General features: G+C 45.7%; 1 protein-coding gene across 1 annotated transcript; it reads left to right on the top strand.

Annotated features, from left to right (window-relative positions):
- Positions 1-2,046: 2,046 nt before the first annotated feature.
- On the top strand, positions 2,047-15,917 carry Wfdc8 (WAP four-disulfide core domain 8). Its single transcript, XM_040733117.1, has 7 exons — positions 2,047-2,051; positions 2,136-2,245; positions 4,788-4,928; positions 6,921-7,088; positions 10,324-10,464; positions 13,712-13,854; positions 15,584-15,917. Exons 1-6 carry the CDS (start codon positions 2,047-2,049, stop codon positions 13,849-13,851), a joined length of 705 nt encoding a protein of 234 aa, XP_040589051.1. The 3' UTR covers positions 13,852-13,854; positions 15,584-15,917.
- The last annotated feature ends 3,222 nt before the right edge of the window (positions 15,918-19,139 follow it).

Here is a 19,139-nt window from a genome sequence, read left to right as displayed (position 1 = left end):
ATCGATGATTATAAGCAGCTTCATGATTGAAGGGAGTCAGACCCAGGTCCTGGGGAGGAGCACCCGGTGCCTGCTCTTACCTACCCAGTTATCATTCCTGCCCACCCTGACACTATGTTGGCAAATGAATCCCTTCCATTCAAAACAGACTCATTCTGTGCTAAAGTTCCAAATTCCCCTGCCCCCGCAAGCACACAGAGCATAACCAAGTAAGTAAGCAACAAATAATTTTAATATATCCATATTCCATGTATCTATATGTTCCACAGTAATGCAACTGTGTTCCAGGGGTAGACAGAGGTTTGGGAAGACTGTCGATGGATGTGCTTTCCTGTCATGCCTACCCTGGGAACTATCCTTTCTAATGACGGGCTACAGGCTAATCTGATCAACTAATTCTCCAGACTGGATTGATAGACATAAATGAGTTAAACTGTAAACCAAAAGAATTGCTGGAGCATATGACCTCAGCCTTCCGCGGAGCTCTGCAGTCTCTGCCTGGAGAACTTGAGCTCATGGGGAAGGTAGGACTTTTGGCATTTACTATTGCTACTCGTCTCCTGACAAGTGTGTATCAAGGCATGCCCATCACCATGTCTGATCAATTCTCCTGTCATGGGTAGGTGTTTTTGTTTTTGTTTTGTTTTGAAGGGAAAATGGAGGTTCGATGAGGCTAAATGACTAAGCTGAGACCATACAGCTGGTAACATGGTGAGCCCAGGAAAATGCAAGTCTAACTCCAAACACAAGTTTTCTACCATTCTATCTTGATTCTGTACTGATGCATCAGATTTTCACACTGTTTCCTCTGCATTCCCCCAACAACAAGGCTGCCTGCCATGCTAGAATGTATCCCATTTTCTGGATGAGTAAAACTGAGGAGCTAAGTTATGCCCAAATCATGATTATTGACTTGGAGTTAACATCCCCATTAGTGAGGAGTCTTGGGAGCTATTATAAAACCTGTAGGGGTGGGGGCATCAGAATTATTTCGAAGGCAGAGAAGGGGGCTGCCCTGTGGCAAATTGTTACACTGTTGCTTCAGGAGCTCTGGGAAAGATGCTCCAAGCCATGGTCACAGCTCAAGCTCTGAAACTTTACAGGTAGAACTCACACAGGCATCTGTTGCATCAAGACATCCCTCTTCCCTTCCCCCTCCTCCTCCTCGCTGTTTCTGAAATGTGTTTATCTGGAGTAAGCTAGAGACAGCACTGGGCCTTCTCATCTTGAAGGAAAATCATGTGGGAGGCCATGGCTCATCAGGCAAAGGCTCTTACCTAAGTTCTGCCCCTAGAACTCACAGTGAAAGGAGAGAACACACACACACACACACACACACACACACACACATGCACGCACTAAAAATTTAAAAATGCATAAGGGGCATGAGCAAACATGATGAAACTGGCACTTGAAAGGCGGGTTATCTGTTTGTCAAGTTGTCTGGATGAATCATAAGATGCTAGAGTTGTGTGGAGCCAGAAGAAATGAGAAGAATCTCTTTGTTAACAGAAGGTCATTCGAGGTGTGTGTGTGTGCGTGCATGCATATGCCTGTGTGTGTCTGTACGTCTGTGTGTGTATGTGTGTGCATATATGTCTGTCTGTGTGTACGTTTGTGTGTATGTTTGTGTCTGTGTGTGTTTGTGTGTGTATAATTGTATGTCTGTGTGTGTGTATGTTTGTGTATGTCTGTGTGTAAGTCTGTGTGCATGTGTGTGTGTTTATGTACATGTGCCTGTGCTATTCTGAGGCGGCACCAAAACTCTGTACTTTCTGCCCAGGTCTCCAGACAGCCTCATGCTGTCCTGTCATCAGTGGAGCAAAGCCAGCACAGGAGAGTCACTCGGCAGCTGTTCCAAAGGAAGCCCTGTGATGATTCAAGTGTGACCTCTTACCCAGAGTGAGGCAGTGGGAAAGTGACCAAGAAGGACCAGGTGTAGCACTGGATGGGGTGCCATGGAGAGTCCTGAAGTGACTGTCCCAGACCTGTCTTAGCTGGCTTCCTCAGACAGATCCCTCTGGCTTCCGGCTCTGTTTCTCACCCATGAAGTAAGTGGGGCTGGGAAACTCCCCTCACGGACTGTGCTTCCCTCTGACCTGCCTAACTCAGGTCCCTGCTCTCACATCGCACAGGCATCTTCCCCTCCGTGGCTCTGCCTGCCCCTGGAGGAATGGAGCTCTCCTGTTGCTTCTTCTCCTCTCCTTGGAGCAGACTTCAGCGTCACACACCTTCAAAGTCAAACGTGTATCATTCTTCCTGGGAAGTGCTCGAGGCAAAGGCTAGTATTGGTTGACAAGGGCTGGGTTGTCAACACAGCTACTTCCTTCACCTGTTTACCCCAATTTATTTCCCTAGCTTTCCTATGCGTCTTCAAATTTTTAAAACATGATTATTCATTAGTCATGATCTGAAAAAAGAGGGGCCAGGGAGGACGCTATTGCAACAGTAGAGGTAAGCCATGACAGGAGTCTGGCCTTACTCTGAGAAAGGTTCAGCAAGATAGAGTGTGGATGGTGGTAGGGAGACTTAAGAAGCAGAATTGACCCAAATCCTGAATGGGTCCAAATCTGGGGTCAGGGGAGTAGAGGTAAGCCCTTTCTTCAGTGGTGTTTCATAACTGAATTGTTGATGTGTTGAAGGGCAAGATGGGGAACAGAGCACGAATGCTTTCGGCCTGCGAGACACAGGTCCTGCGGTAAACACATTGAAACAAAGGCTCTGGAGAGCCCTTGAATAGCTTTTCCTTAGATAACTGGAAACAAAGGTCTTCAATTCAGGATAGAGGATGGGCTTGGGGGAAAGATACCAGAATCAGAGGAATGGAAGAGTCCAGGAAGTTCAAGAGACAACTGAGACCAGGAACCGTGTGTGCACACAAGCTAGGTGACTCAGAAGAGCTGTCCAGGGAGGAGGGAGCACTCAAAACGACAAGCTGACAAAAGTGGGAAGAACGTGCAATAACAAGCCCACACAAAGTTCTAAGTGTCCCCGGAAGCAGAAGGAAGGGTTAGGAAGGCTGGAGTTAACACGAGTAAGGCGGGGGTTGGGCTGTATAACCTCGAAGATTCCCTGTCTGTGCCTCTTGACCACCGTGAGGTAACTCCACGCTGTCTGTCTAGCTTTTCTTTCGCTTAAGCATAGCATCCGGATGCCTGCCTCAGCATGGCATGGGCTATCTCTATAAAACAGAGCCGCCTAGGCCTTACTTCCTGGGGATTCTCGTGTAGTTAATCGTTCTGAACGATGCACAAATCAACACTGAGCATGAGAGACAGCCTTGCCTTCTGGCCATCCTCACTGAGCATGCCAGAGTTGCGTGAAGGGCAGGAAGCATGGTGGCCGCTCCTGAAGTGAGCTTTGTAAATCCCCACCTTTTCAGTCATCCTACCTGATGACATAACCCTGTGATCTGGAGAAACCAGGGGGCTGGCACTGGCATGTGGGCCTTCCCTTCCAAAGTTTCGTAGTCCCAAAATCCAACAAGGCCCTGCCTCCTTGATTAATTCCTGATGGTGGGTGCTCAGTTTAGAGCCAAGGAGCCCCACATTAGCCACCTGCTGCTATAGAACCTCTATCTGGAGGTCAGGAGTCTGACAATGCATCTGGGCTCTCAGATTCTCACCAGGCTGAGAGCTCTGGGCCAGCCCGGGCTGCAGTTCTCATCTGGGACTCTGGGTCCTCTTCTTGCAGTATAATCATTTTCTTACAGTTTTATGTCTGGGACTCTTGTTTCTATAGTGACATTAGCTTCTAAAGGCCACGCTCACTTCCTGTGGCTTGCCCCTCTGCCATGGTCAAAGCTGCTGAGTTAGCATGTTGGAACCTTCCCACAACTTGAATATCCCCAACTTTCTGCCAGCCAGAAAACCCTGCTTTTAAGTGACCCTATTGGTTAGGTGTGGCCCAGTTGGATTACCTCTGTCTTAAGGCTGCCTGGATTAGGACTTGAATTGCACCTACAAAGTCCCTCATAGCATGCCTAGACTAACGCTTGATCTAATAACGAGATGATAGGAGTATTGGAGCACAGCTTTAGAAGTCTGGCCACCACAAACCACGAAGCCAGGAAGTCATGCCATGCACTTGAAGGAAAGGAGGCAACCTCGTAACTGCCTGGATTTGACTCAGACGCACACAGTAGTGAGTGTATCATGGGCATCATCCACTCAGTTCCTATGAGCAGACTCTAAGGTAGGGATCACCATTCTCATCTAGTAGATGGGAAACTTATGACTCAGATAATGAAAAGTATTTTCAAATATTATTTCTCTAGTTACTGGTGGAGCCAAGCTAGCAAGGCCAGATCTGTCTGATGGTGGTCCTTCCTTCTTCTGCCCTACAAACCAGTTTTCTCTCTTAGAGCTAACTAACTCAGAAAGCCCTGTAACTGAACTCAGACTGGTCCTGAGTATGCACAAGATGCCAGGGACCAAAGTCAGGACTCCTGGCTCCTATGCTCCTTAGCAGCTGCTGACTCATCAGCCTCCCTGCTGACTCAGCGCTGGAGGGAAGAGACTTAAGCATTAAAGTCATCGGGTCACAGGTTGCTGTGTCGCCACCTAATTGCATGCACTGGAATCCAAGATGGCTTCTCTTCAGTTACCTGAGTTCAGCTCTGTCGGAAGGAACCAAGTGTGGAGAGAGACAGATGTGGCCCCTAAGTATAAGGGAAGAACTGAGAGTCAGGCAAATGAAAGGGGATGAGGTCTTCACAGCTCACTGTTGCCATGGGGAAAGGAGCTGAAATGCTCAAGGATATGGGCTTGGGCATCTCTTTCTTGCAGAAAAAGTGGGTGTGTGCCCCAAGAAGCGGTTGGAATGCAAAGACAGGGTTCCACACGCGTGCACAACAGACTTCAACTGCGAGGCGAATCTCAAGTGTTGCTCTTTTGCCTGTGGAAGAGTCTGCATGGACCCCTATGAAGGTACTGGCATCAGGTGGGAGGCTGGGTGCTCTAGAGGGGTCCCACTCCTTGCTGTGTCCAGCACTGGCCAAACAGTCCTCGCAGATGGCGGGACCACACGCCAGTGCATACGCCTCTCTCATTCTGTAATTTAACTCTCTGTGGCTAAGTCCAAGTCATGAGTCCAAGTAGTTAATATTGATGCTAGACTTCTCTTTTTGACATTCAGTCATTCACCAATAACTAGTGCCTTTTCTGTGTCCACTATGCATTAAAGCTATTGTTTGAAAAATCAAACTTCATTCTAACTATTGTTTGAGAAATGAAACATCCAGCAACTCAGATGCTTGAATCATATTGGACCCTTTGGTCTTTTTTTTTTTTTTACTTTTTTTAATTTAAATTAGAAACAAGATTGCTTAATATGTCAATCCCAGTTCCCTCTCTCTCTCCCCCTCCTCTCCCACTCCCCATTCCCCCAAACCTCCCAGCCCCCCAACCTCTGCTGCCCAGGGAGGGTGAGGCCTTCCATGGGAGATCTTCACCCTTTGGTCTTTAAAGGGGCTTTCTAGAAACCCCAACATACAGCGACCAAACATTTAATAGAAATTCCTTCCTTCCTCAATTTTGCAAGTATCTAATTAATATATTAAGATAGGGGCCAGACACAGTGGTGCCCACCTTTAATATTAGCACTTGGGAGGCAAAGGCAAGTAGATCCTTTTGAATTCCACTACAGCCTGGTCTATATACAGAGACTCTGTCTCAAAAAGACAAAAAGATAGTATTGACTCTTCATATCTCAAAATTGAAATTACACAGGGGACATGAAGAGAGACATGGAAACGGGGCTTGGGTGGGTGAAGAGACCCGTGCACCTGCAGTATAGAAGTGTCTAAGAACCCGAGCTCTATTAACTCAAAGTCATCTGAGGTCAACTTTCGATTCTTTCAGCCTAAGACTACCATGAATACACTTGCTGAACAAGTTGGGTCTATTGCTCATGGCCATCCCGGAGAATATTCATCACAGACAGCCCTGAGGCATCTATCTCAGTAAAGATCTGTTTGAGTCCATCAGGAGATTTGGGTAATTCAGAGAGGGCTAGAGAAATGAGGGTTAGCTCTACTTTGGATATTGTCCAAAAATGGGTTAATTCTATTGCTGAGCATCTATGGCTCTTATCTCTAAATAGTGGTTCTTATCTCCAAAGAGGATTCTCAAGGTGAGGATAACTTGCCCTCTCAGAGCTCAAGGCACTCAGGAAGAGGTATCTGCTCCAGAGTGTTTCTGTGTGCTGTTTGTATGCTCCATAAGAAACTGGTGATGCACAGAACTCTACAACGTCATGCATTTGCTGTAGAGCAGGATTAGACCGTGTCTTTTTAAAACATTTGCTGATATTTCACGTGTGTGGTTGTCTTGTCTGCATGTATGTTTACTGGTGCCTGTAGAAGTCAGAAGAGGGTATCAGATCCCCCTGGAAATGGAGTAATAAACAGTTGTGAGCTACCATGTGGATGCTAAGAATCAAGACTATGTCTTTTAAAAAGAAAATTTGGGGCCCTGGAGAGGTAGCTCAGCAGCTGAAAGCACTTGTTGCTCTTGCAGAGGGCATGTGTTCAATTCCAGGAGATCTGTCTCTCTCTTCTGGCCCCAGAGGGTACTGTACACACAATGCATGCATATACATACCTGGAAACAGAACACTCGTGAAATCAGAGGGGGATTAAAAGAAAAACTGCTACATGTGTTTATTTTTATTTTGTTGTGGAGGGTGTCATGGCACATTTGTAGAAGTCAGCAGACAATTTGTGGGAGTTGGCTCCTTCCTTCTTGGAGATCCAATTCAGGCCATCGGGGTTGGTGACAAATGCCGTAACTCGCTGAGCTGTCTCCTTTGCCCACCTGTGCCTTTTCTCACTGGCTTTTCCTGTGAGTAGAGTGTGATGAAGGCTTGTGGTTGGAGCCTGACCTCCTCTTTTCAAGCCTTGCTTTACTTCTGCACCTCAGAACCCTGCATGTTACCCTCGGCCACAGGAGACTGCCACCAAAGTTTGACTCGCTGGTATTTTGACTTTGAGAAACAACATTGCAGACCCTTTAAGTATAGTGGCTGTCGTGGGAATGCCAACAACTTCCTCAGCAAGAATGACTGCAAGGATGCCTGCATGCTAATTGGTAAGACCCATGTCCCTAGTATTTGAGGTTCTTGCTTAACTACTAACATTACACTAGCATAGCTATAGCCTCTGGCTTTGAGGCTAAGCTGCCTTAGATACAAACCCCAGCTCTATATTTGCTGCTTGAGAGGCCTTCGGCCAACAGCTTGCCTTCTTGATTTTTGGCTGGGATATAAAATTGGGATATTAACAGTATTTACCTAAAGGAGCTGTTATGATCAGAAATCAAGATTGTAAGACTTGTGAGTCTGGGAAATGAGAGGAAAGAAAGCAGACAGGAGGCCTCTGGAAGCCAGGCCATGTCTCAAAGTGTTCCCGTGGGCTGCCCTCTCTCTGCATTCACCTTGGCATGCCTACACAGGGAAGTCTTGAGGTCAGAGAATGGCAAGGGAAAGGCATGGGCCCTCCTGCTCCAAGACACCTTTTGGTCTCCATCTTTTTGTTTGTTTGTTTGTTTTTTGAGACCAGGTTTCTCTATGGCTTTGGAGATTGTCCTGGAACTCGCTCTTGTAGATCTTGTACACCAGGCTGGTCTCAAACTCACAGAGATCTGCCTGCCTCTGCCTCCCGAGTGCTGGGATTAAAGGCGTGAGCCATCATCACCCAGCTCTAGATGCCTTCTGCCCACCTAGTCTTGCGTTGTCTACAGGTAAACACCTAGAGTCCTTGAACTTACTTCAAAGCTCTTTAGCTTCCAAGTAGCACTAAGTAATCTCAAGAGTCCAGCCCCTTCCCCTCTCTTGGGCAATCAGGTACCTGCCTTGGACTTTCTCTTCCCAAAAGTGGGTTTTTAATACCACTCTCCTGAACACTCTGATTCTTCTCCACCCTTACTTCAGGGCTGAATCTTACTCTTCCAGCTCTCAATGTTATACTCTGGCTACCCATGACTTCTCTATTCTTGAAATTTCCCCCAACCCCTCCAAATGAGACAATACGCAAAATATGCCCATAAACATTGGCCTGTAGAGCCTAAAGCCCAGCTCTAATTCTTTGAAGAAAGTTGTTTCTCATCACATCAACCTGTTGAGCATCATCCTGAGGAACCACCATAGGAGGAAGCATAGATGGGTCCATCCCAAAACCCCAGGGAGAAAGTGCAGCCCTGGGAGACTATGGTGAAGGTGGGAGACTACAGATTCGTTCTTTGGTTCAATGGTCAGTACCGACAATGCTAGGAGCCAGTGCGCTATGGGGTTTATGCAACATTTAATGGGGATTAAAAGCCTACTCTCCTTGGTCTACTCCAAGTTTCTTTGCCTTGAGCTATCAGGTGCCTGAATTGTTGGCAGGATATGATGGTATTTTGTTTGTGATCTACCAAATAAAGCTTGCCTGAAGATCAGAAAAGCAAAGCAGCCAACCACTAAAGAGTTCTTACCTCTACTGAGGCTGGGATGGTCCTGTCCTCAGCGTGACTGCAGACTGAATACCCTGTACTCATGTCTCTACCCACCTTACATTCCTCTCTAGAGCTTGAATTAAAGACATGCACCACCACCACCCAGCTTCTATAGCTAACTAGTGTGGCTGCTGGGGTTAAAGTGTATGCTACCACTGCCTGGCCTCTATGGCTAACAGGTATGATTGCTGGAATTAAAGGTGTGTGTCACCTCTGCCTGGCCTGTATGTGTCTGACTAACTTTACACTCTGATCTTCAGGAAAGTTTTATTTGTTAGATCACACACAAAATATCACCTCCTCAGGATCTGTGCTGTCAAAGATATAAAAGCCATGACATACTGGCTCTTCATGATGTGGCAACTGTGGATCTTCAAAATGCATGTGTCAGCCTTGGAAGAGATGCGACCGACTTATTGACACTATATTTCTGTCTTAAGTTTTGTGAGGCAGGTTGACAAATATTCTATCATCAACACTTTAAGTTTCTGTTTGTTTGTTCTCACTCTGTAGCCCAAGCTAGCTGGGAACTTGTAGCCATTCCTCTGCCTCAGTTATGCAAGCGCTGGGGTTATAGATGTGAGCCACCACATCTGGCTCTATCACCAACACTGGAGATGAGAGAGCAGAGTTAGAACAATCCACTTAGCTGCCTAGCGACGGACAGTTGGTCAGGGGTGGAGCTGAAGTTTTAACTTAAATTCTCAGTGTCCATGTGTCTGAATAGCAAAGCCAAATTTATGACCTGACTTGAAAAACCTAGGACGATATGCTTCCCTTTCTGGAAGACTCTAATGCAGCAGTGGTTCTCAACCCATAGGTGGACACCCCTTTGGAGTTCCATATCAGATATTTACATTGTGATCCATAGCAGTAGCAAAGTTACAGTTATGAAGTAGCAACAAAATAAGCTTTGGTTGGAGTCAGCACATGAGGAGCTGTATGAAAGGGTTGAAGCCTTAGGAAGGGTGACAGCCACTGCTCTAGAGAATCATGGGGCCACGACTCTAAGATAATTGGACAGTCAATACCTTTGAGAGTCAAACACGTGAGTCAAGTATGGTGCCCTATAATCCCCGCACTTATGAGGTAGAAGGATTAAGAGTTCAAGGCTGTCCCTGCTATACAGTGAATTCAAGACCAGCCTGGACTACATGTGACCTTGTCTCAAAACACAAAAACTGAAACAAAAGCAAGAAAAAATTCTTTTTAATTTCAAATTTGACTCTAACCTGAGAAAAAGAAAGAAGGAAAGAGGGAGGGAGGAAGGAAGGAAGGAGGAAGGAAGGAAGGAAGGAAGGAAGGAAGGAAGGAAGGACCCTTCCATGTTGGGGGAGGTATGCATGGTTTTTTTTTCTTCTCCCCATTATAACTCAAAGGGAAACTTGTACACAATCTCTGAAGCCCTTGACAACCTGACAATAAAGAGAGAGAGAGGATGTCTTTACAGTCATTGCAGCAGGAACTTACATATCTACCAAAGGCCAAGTCACAGTGGATACATTACAAACCTGAAGATGACAGCTTCGTGTCAATTTCCCATAATTCCCTCTATTTCACAGATATTGAGTTTATTGAATGACAGGGCTGGGGCTTTAATTCAGGGGCTCTAGATGCCAAGCCCACTCTATTGTGCAGTGAACCCTATGGTTTTGCTCCTCCTCAGCCTACTGAGATGGTCAGGGCAAACAGAACCGAAGTATAGAAAGTATTACACCCCCCCATCTGAGGAGGAGGAGGAGGAGGAGAAGGAGAAAGAAGAGGAGGAGAAGGAGGAGCTTGCTGAAGGTGGGGTGGGGTGCTGTAAAACTCACCTTGTCTCTTGTTTCAGTGAAGAAGGGACAATGCCCACTCTTCCCTTTCCAAATACGAATGGAGTGCCCGCCCTCCTGTAAAAATGACATGGATTGCTTGGAGAAGGAAAAGTGCTGTGAATCCAGGTGTGGCTTTGTTTGTGCCAAGGCCTGGCTAGGTAAGGACCGGTAACAGACCCCAGGGTCTACTGGGCACACGCTGTGGGTGTCGTGAATGGGTGAGGGAGGCTCCTTGGAGAGTGAACTCTGTAGGTGGTTTAGGGTGGCCTGGATCTCACTACAGAATCAAGCCAGCCTCAAACTTAACTAACTCCCTCCTGAGTACTCCACCAGCACTGGGCCAGGAAGTGGAGAAATCTCTTGACCCTCAGGTGCCTCTTGCCCTAGTCTTTGAGGTGTCTCAAGAGACATTTTTTAAAAGGCCACCGGTGCTCTCATGTTGACCTCCTGGCCTCTGGACCCATGTTCCTCAAAACCTCTCTTAACTTACTTAGTCTGCATCTTCATCCTTCAGTGACTGCAAATTGATGGTCCAGTGGTAAGTGTGAGCATGTGCTCACACGTGCACACACACACACACATACACACACACCATTAGGTATAACCTGCATCCTGCAGGAGGAGAAATACAGCAGCCCAAAAAGAACCTGCTTCTGGGTTGCTCTCAGGGCTGGGAGAAAAATCTCCACAGAGTAGCAAATTTAGGACTTTTTTATCTGAGGGGTTTCAGCAGGAAGAATGTGCCAAGCATGTGATTTTGTTGATGATAGCACTCTTTCCTCTCTCATTGTAAAATCCCCCAATTTCTGCTGTATTGAATTCTGTCCACTTTTTTTGTCATTCTGTTCATGTCTGGCAATTTCTTCTATGATGCCATTCTGCTCTTTTCTTCTAACCTGTGCCGTTCTGCTAATTTCTTCTTCCAGTTTCTCCTTCTTTCTCTTCTTTCTCCAAAGCTTATAAAGACCCACAAAATCATTCAGGCATTTGTCTGAAGGTCACATATGATTTCTTAAGCAAATGATAAGAAACCGAGCCCTCTCCACAGTTCTAAGCAGTAAATCCAGATTGTCACTCAGCAAAAAGGATCACTTTCTTTCGGTTAAACTCCCTAATTATTGGGCTGCAAACCAAGGCTTCAAAAAGAGGACTCTGTCTGCTATCTAATCTATAGAGGCATTCTCTCTTTGTTTGCTTGCTTGCTTATTTGTTTGTTTGTTTTTTGAAACAGGGCTTCCCTGTGGAACAGTCCTGGCACTCATTCTGTAGACCGGTCTGGCCTCAAACTCACTGAGATCCTCCTGCCTCTGCCTCCCAAGTGCTGGAATTAAAGGCGTGCACCACCACTGCCCAAGCTAGAGGTAGTCTTACAAAACCAAAATACTAAGAGAATAAGGAAATTGTGTGCTATGACCTATACTTCTGAGTGTATAAAACATCTTAAACATTTTGTGGTTAGTGGTTGCAAAGACTGGACTTTCTTGGATTGGAGAGACTGTTTATGAAGAGCAATCGGTGTGTGAGAGAGAGAGAGAGAGAGAGAGAGAGAGAGAGAGAGAGAGAGAGAGAGAGAGAGAGAGAGAGAGAGAGAGAGAGAGAGAGAGAGAGACAAGCTCTGAACCCAGCTGAGCCGGGCTGTGGCTGTGGCTGTGGCCGAGAAACCCCTAGCAGCACCAAGCTGCAAAACAGGGGTGGAGGCACCAGTTCGCTAGCACTCTCCAAAGCACAGTGACATTAAAAGCATTTTAAATCTTAAGATATATTTTTCTCTCCTACGTATAACCCTTGACCACTGAAAGTGAAGCTTGTAACTCTTTCTTGAGGCTATGCAGTTAGTTTATACTTTGTAGCTAGCCCTAGCCAGCCACGGAACCCTACCCCATGATGTCTGAACAAGGTCATAAAAACGGGGTTAGAAATCCATGCAAAGAATTAATTACTGTCCCCGGCACTGCAATTTGGTTGCTTCACACTTTTTACCTTGGTTCAGCAAACCACACAGCTGGCTACACGTCCTTGTAAATAAGATTGTATTGTTGGTAATAGTTTATCTTAAAATCCAATTAGCAAAGCACCTGGTTTGATCTAGAGCTACTTTAAAGTTTTCTATCAGTTGATGGTGTGCGGCTATCCTGGCAACTCGGGAAATTACAGCTGTTTTCTTAAGCTGTGCTCTAGGACAGTTCTTAGTGGAAACTCCTGACTTGGGCAGCATCTCTTTGTATTTATTTTATTCATCAACTCTGCATAGGTTAACATTACTAATATCAATTGGACAATGCAGGTAAGCAAGAGTTGTCTTCTTGGCAATCTATAGATGAAAATGCCCAGTAGATGGGAAATGTATTCATACAATACACACACAACATATACAGGTTGTGGGAAGGGATGCAAATTAGCCCATGTGTAAACTTACAGGCAGAAGCAACAGATATTCTGGAGTCTATATATCTCGAAGACTTTGCAAACCGAGTTTCTCTCCATCAGAAGTTAATTCTGGTGGATTGACACCTTGAATACCAATTGTTATGTCCTGCAATAAATGACAAAGGCTTTCAGCAGGGAAAGATTGTAAATGCTTCTGAAGCTAATGTCTGCCCCTAGCTTCTAAGCCTGGAGGTACTTTTAAGTCACAACAGAATGACAAGAGTCAAGTGGCTTTGACTGACTTCAACTGTCCCTCTGCCTTTCTGCAAGGCTTTGAGCTCCGGATAGTCTTCAGTTCCCACTGTTTATAAGATAGGGGAGTTCTGAGGGCCTTCTGAGACTTCTCCCACCTCTACGGCTCTGGGATTGTGTAACTTGAGTCAATTAATTATGCAGGGGAGGGGGAAATCCTATCTGTCTACACAATTGCACAAGACCTTTCTTGATGGTATTCAAGTTATTATTCACAGAGAGCTGACACTCTGCCTCCTCCACTCTCTTGTTAACTGTAGAAGAAATGGAAGAGATGTAGTTACAATAAAACCTTGGTTGAGAGAACCTGTACAAGCATGAGAACCTGAATGTGGAAAAGTCATGACCCCAGCACTGCCAGGTGGAGACAGGGGGATTCCAGGAGCTCAGTGACCAGTCAGAAGAACTGAAGTGGGTGTTTTGGGTTCAGTGAGAGACTTTGTCCTAAAAAAATAGAGAATCAGTTGACTGGGGAAAGACATTTTAATGTCAACCTCTGGTCTCCACCCACCTGTACAGACAAGCACACCTGTGTATGTTTGCGCGCGCACGCGCGCACACACACACACACACACACACACACACACACACACACACACACACACGCACAGAGAGAGAGAGAGAGAGAGAGAGAGAGAGAGAGAGAGAGAATTTAAAAAGTTATCTGGGTTTCCAGATTTGTGTCAGATTATTTCAAAGTCCAATTTGCTTTTTTATTTCACGAAGTCAAAACAGGTTTTTGCCCAATTAAGCCCATGATCTGTATGAAGATCGATAAGCCTAAGTGCTTGAAGGACAATGACTGTCCCCTGGATGAGAAGTGCTGCACACGCTGTGGACTGAAGTGCTTGGAACCCAGGCACTGAGCAGTAAGTGGAAAAAAGTTACCATTGTCAGAATAATGAATTTATGAGTAGCATAATATAAAGCTGTCACTTCTTCTAGTTCAACTACCTTGACAAATGACAAAACTGACAGGCTTGCTGTGGTGTATATGTGTGTGTGTATATATATACAGATATATATATATATGTTTTACTTTTATTTATGCATGGGCATATGTGGATATATAGAGGTTTGTGTGAGAGTGCAGCAGCAGAGTCGGATTCCCTGGGACTGGAGCTACAGATGGTTACGAGCTACCTGCTGTGGTCGGCGGGAACCAACCTTGCCCTGCAAGCAGTGGGATCTAAGTTTGATCCCCAGAACCTAGGTAAATTTTTGGAGTTGTAGAAGAATGTGCTTATAATCCCAGAGCTGGGGAGACAGAGAGAGAAGGATCTATGGAGATCATGGCTGGCTTAATCATTGAGCTCCAGTTCCATGAGAGACCCTGTCTAAACAACAAGGCAGATGGTACCCGAGTAACGACACCCAAACTTTACATCTGGCCTCTGCACATGTGTGCACACATATACACAAACACCAGCACACACAGATGTACCTGAAGACACATATACCTGCATATACATGTACCTGCACACATATGTGCACACAAGCTATGTACATGAAACACACAACCACTTTCCTAGTGACCAGGAAAGTATACAGGAACCTTCCAGTTGGGCTTGATGGCAAACACATCCTGACACTCAGAAGGTTGAGGCAGGAGAATAGAGATACAAGGCTGAGTCAGCCTGGTCTGCATGGCAAGTCCCAGGCCATCTAAGAAGACTGGCAGTCCAGGGAGACCTTGTTTCAAAACAAAACAAAACAGAACAGAAGCCAGGCTGAGGAAAGATGGCTCAGTAGGTAAAGGTGCCTGCTGCCAGGATGACCTGAGATTGATCCCTGAATCCCTGATATCCACATGATGGAAGGAGAGAACCAATTCCTGATAGTTGTTCTCTGACCTTCACACACACACACACACACACACACACAGAGTAAATAAATAAATGTAATTAAAATAGAAAAACAAGAGTAGGTATGTTTCAAAGTTTTTATTCAAAGTTTTCTCTTTTTTCAAAGTTCCTATGCAAAGTCTGTCTTCTATCTATATATCTATCTATCATCTCTCTATCTATCATTCATCTATCTTTTAAAAATTATTTAACTTTTATTTTATGTGAATTAGTGTGAAGGTGTCAGATCTCCTGGAACTGAAGTTACAGACAGTTGTGAACTGCCATGTGGGTGCTGAGAATTGAACCCGGGTCCTGTGGAAGAGCAGTCAATACTCTTAACCAATGAGTCATCTCTCCTATCTTTTTTTCCTTCCTTCCTTCCTATCTGTCTATCTGTCTGTCTGTCTGTCTGTCTATCTATCCATCTATCTATCTCAATACTGTATCTTAAAATCTAAGCCAAGTCCCTATATGTAAAATGAACCCAAGGAAATGAAAGACTCTGAAACCTTTCTGAGTTCTGCCAGCTTGTAGGTAACCATGTAGTATGAAGAATCTGGTGCCTAGCAGGCCCTGACTTGGTCCAAGGAAGACAGGACAAATAATTAGCATGTGAAATTTGGGTCTAAAACATTCTGCTATGGTCTTTTCTTCCCATTTCACTTTCTGGAAGTCAAACATAAAAGAAGCAGGATCCAGAGGCGAGTAAAATCTGCCATAAGCCAGCCATTCTTTGTTTCTTCCTTCACAGGTATTATAGTTTGAACTGGAAATGAACTCCTGTCTTAGCGTTTCCTTTGCCATGATAAAGCAGCATGACCAAAAACAAGCTGGGAGGAAAGGACTTTTTCTATTCACATCACACTCCGTCATCAAAGAGAAGTCAGAGCAGGAACTCAGTGAAGGAACCTGGAGCAGAAGCTGAAGCCATGGCCATGGAGGAGCACTGCTTACTGGCTTGCTTTCCACGGCTTGCTCACCCTGCTTTCTTACATACTCCAGGAAAACCTGCCCAGGGTGGCGTCACCTACAGTGGGCTGGGCCCTCCCCATCAACCACTAATTAAGAAAATGCACGACAGGCTTGTCTACAGGCCACCTTGTAAACACGTTGACATAAAACTAGCCAGTACACCCTAAAGGCTTGTGCTTTGAATAATTGTTCCTCACTTGGTGGTGCTGTTTTGGAAGACTGTGGTCCCTGGGGGAGGAGAAGAGCCCAGGGTTTCTTTCTAGCCTTGATCTCTGCTTCCTGACCTGCCCAGTGAACCATGTCTGGAACCCTCGCTTGCCACAACTGACTGACTCACTCTGCCATGCTCCGATGGAATGAAAGCCTCTAAACAGCTAGCCAGGGCAAACCTCTGCACTCAGGTGTTTTCTGTTGGGCACTCTGTCACACCACTAATGTAATTAAGACAAGAAACTCCACTTAAACAGAGTGTGAGGCTCACACCTTTAATCCCAGCACTCAAGAGGCAGAGGCAGGTGAATCTCTATGGTTTCCAGGACAGCCTGGTCTACATAGCAAGATCCAGGCCAGCTGGAGACATAGTGAGGTTTTGTCTCAAAACACAAAACAGAAGCAGAGCTGGGGAGGGAGAGAAAAAACGAGAGGGGGAGAGAGAGAACATTTACTTAAAAGACTGAATTCCTGTCCCTCTATTTTCCCCCCCAGACTTCTGCTCTCAGCCTGGACAGCAACCAAGAGGAATGATTCCTCTAATGGGCAAGAGAGACACTTTCATCTTTTGAATCACTCTTGGAACGAGGTGTGGATGATCATCCACACACTTGGTGACACAACTGTCTAGCTGTCCCTCGCCTCCATCCATGGAATCTTTGACTGTGCCACTGCCCTGCATGGTGTGCCTGTCCAAGCGGTCCTGGGACTTTACCAACTCACTGGTCGCCACGGTCTGGGCTTGAACCAGAAGTACAGGGCAGTGCCTGCTCCACAGCTGTCTTCACAGCTACAGGTTCTGTGGCAGAACGCAGGAACATGAGGCCCTGAGTCTCCTGTATGTTCTAAGTCTTCTTGCACTTCCCCGAGGAGCCCACCCCTCCTGTACCCAGAGCCCCTGCAGCTTCCTAGTGCTTCCTGCCCCCACACCATTGCCAGATGCATAGCTCTGATACGTATTGTGTCCTCAAGCCCTTGCCACTGGGTCTGGCTTCCAGCCGCTCAATTGTTCATCTTACAATCTGTCCATTTTCTCTTCCTCTGTAAATTTCAGTCTTGTATGTTTTCCTAAAATGTATCTGTTTTTCTCTATATTCCAAATGTATTGTCTTTGTGTAATATAAATTACTATATGTAATTTCACATCTTTAGCTTTGGTTAGTGTTTTGACTCATGCCATCATGCTGCCAGTCTAAACACTCAACCCTCTTACTCACTTGGCCAATCTCTCACCGTCTACCAGGTCCCCGGTCTCAGCCTTTAATCTACCTACCTGTCATTTGCCTCCTCTGTCTCTCTGTACTCTTTCATGTACCAACTTAGTTATTTGTCATTTCCCCGTCCACCCATACTCAATCCTCTTATCAACCTACAAGCCAACCTTCCAATCAAACAACCTCCATCAATAGTCCTACCCATCCCACCGCTATTATATGTAGATTCTTAAATGTCCCCCCAAAGCTAGCATGTCAAATGAAGCCTTGGTCACTTGACACTGTTGGGAAGCCTTAGGATGTGAGAATCTAGTCGCAGGAATAAGGCTACTGAAAGCATTCCCCTTAGGGACGTACTGATGCTACTGTCCCCTTCTTCCTGCTTCGCAGCCGCCATGAGAAGGAAGTGGGCAGCTTTATAGCGTCACCGCAAACTTCCTCCCATGATGCTCTGCCTCCAGACAGGCCCAAATCAACGAGTCCAACTGAAACAGTAAAAATAAATTTTCCTTTATTTAAATTGCAAATATTTTATTTAGAATGGGTGTGTGCATGCGTGCACATGTGCACATACACACACACACACACACACACACACACACACACACACACACACCACAGATACAAGTGGAGTCCAGAGCACAGCATTCAGGTGTCAGTTCTTTCTATCATGTGGGTCCTGAGGACCAATTTGAGGTCATCAGGCCTAGCAGCAGGGACTTTTATACACTGAGTCATCTCACAAACCCAAATTTCCCTTCTCTTCAGTGGAATATGTTAAATATTTTGTCACAGCAACAAAAGCCGACCACCCTTATATTTTGTTCAATCTGCTTCACATAGCTTTCCATCCATCCAACCATCCATAATCCATGCCCTCATGCATCCAGATAACCCCACATCTCCTCTTTCTGTTCCCCCAGCATCCTCCCATCTGCCATCCCACTAGACACCGCCCACCTGTGTGTCTGCTCATACCTACCCTGCCCTGCCTATCTTGCTCCAACAGAAAAATACACTGAAAGTTTATTTTGAACTTCTTCATGTTTTAAGGACCAGTTGTCAGTCACTGACCTGCTTGGGGAATCTCAGAGCCTATTTGGGAGAACAGATGCGCAAGTGAGCAATTCACTTAGATGTATTAGGAACAAGGCAGGGAGTCATCCATGCAACAGGTCCTGCTCTGATGAAGAAGCATGCGCTGTTGGATGCAGGTCTGTGTGCCTTGGTTCTCCCTGAATCACTCATTCTCAGCAGATTTGTCCTAGAACAGAGGTCTATGAAGGCCATGACCTTCAATGAGAGTAGAAGAAGGAAAGAAAGGCATGGACCCAGGTGTGTCCTGAGCAGTTTGTTCCGCCAACTAAGTTGGAGCCCAAACCCAAGCTACAACCCAGGCCCCAAAGATGCAAATTTCAAGTCGCTTGCTTGGAAAATGACATTTATATGTGTTGAAATGCAAATCAGACAGGTCAGACAGAATGTGGCAAAATAACCAGGACGTGTTTAAATTTCCCCAAGAGAGTTTAAGGAAGAAGGCAGACTTAGCTGGGGGCCTTGGGAAGCTTGTTGACTGTGGTTCTTCAGCCAGTCTCTATGGCAACGCATCACTTTGTTCCCTGTGGATTGGCATTCTAACCCTTACCTTCAAGTCTAGGAAGACTCCATGAGAAGACTCCCTAGTGGCCTCTGGTGGAGGATCCCTTCTACCTGGAATTCTGCCTCTCACACTCACTCATTGGATGACACTGGTCATGACCCTCACTTCTCCGAGTCACATAATCCCTGTCTACAAAATAAAATACCTCAGGGCTTCCTGCCCAAAACACCAGATTTTCACTTTTTCTGGCTGAGTTTGAGAGAATGCAAAGGTACAAGAAAGTCAGGTTGGCTTAAGACATCTTGGTTGTT

This window comes from Mesocricetus auratus, unplaced genomic scaffold (genome assembly GCF_017639785.1).
Source record: "Mesocricetus auratus isolate SY011 unplaced genomic scaffold, BCM_Maur_2.0 Super-Scaffold_100028, whole genome shotgun sequence".
Classification (NCBI taxonomy): domain Eukaryota; kingdom Metazoa; phylum Chordata; class Mammalia; order Rodentia; family Cricetidae; genus Mesocricetus; species Mesocricetus auratus.
This window is presented reverse-complemented; position numbering and strand designations above follow the sequence as displayed.

Excerpts from the sequence above, each read along its gene's own strand:
- Wfdc8 (XM_040733117.1), top strand. Across the intron at positions 2,246-4,787 it reads ACACACCTTCAAAGTCAAAC|AAAAAGTGGGTGTGTGCCCC; the intron begins GTGTATCATTCT and ends TCTTTCTTGCAG. Across the intron at positions 4,929-6,920 it reads CTGCATGGACCCCTATGAAG|AACCCTGCATGTTACCCTCG; the intron begins GTACTGGCATCA and ends TCTGCACCTCAG.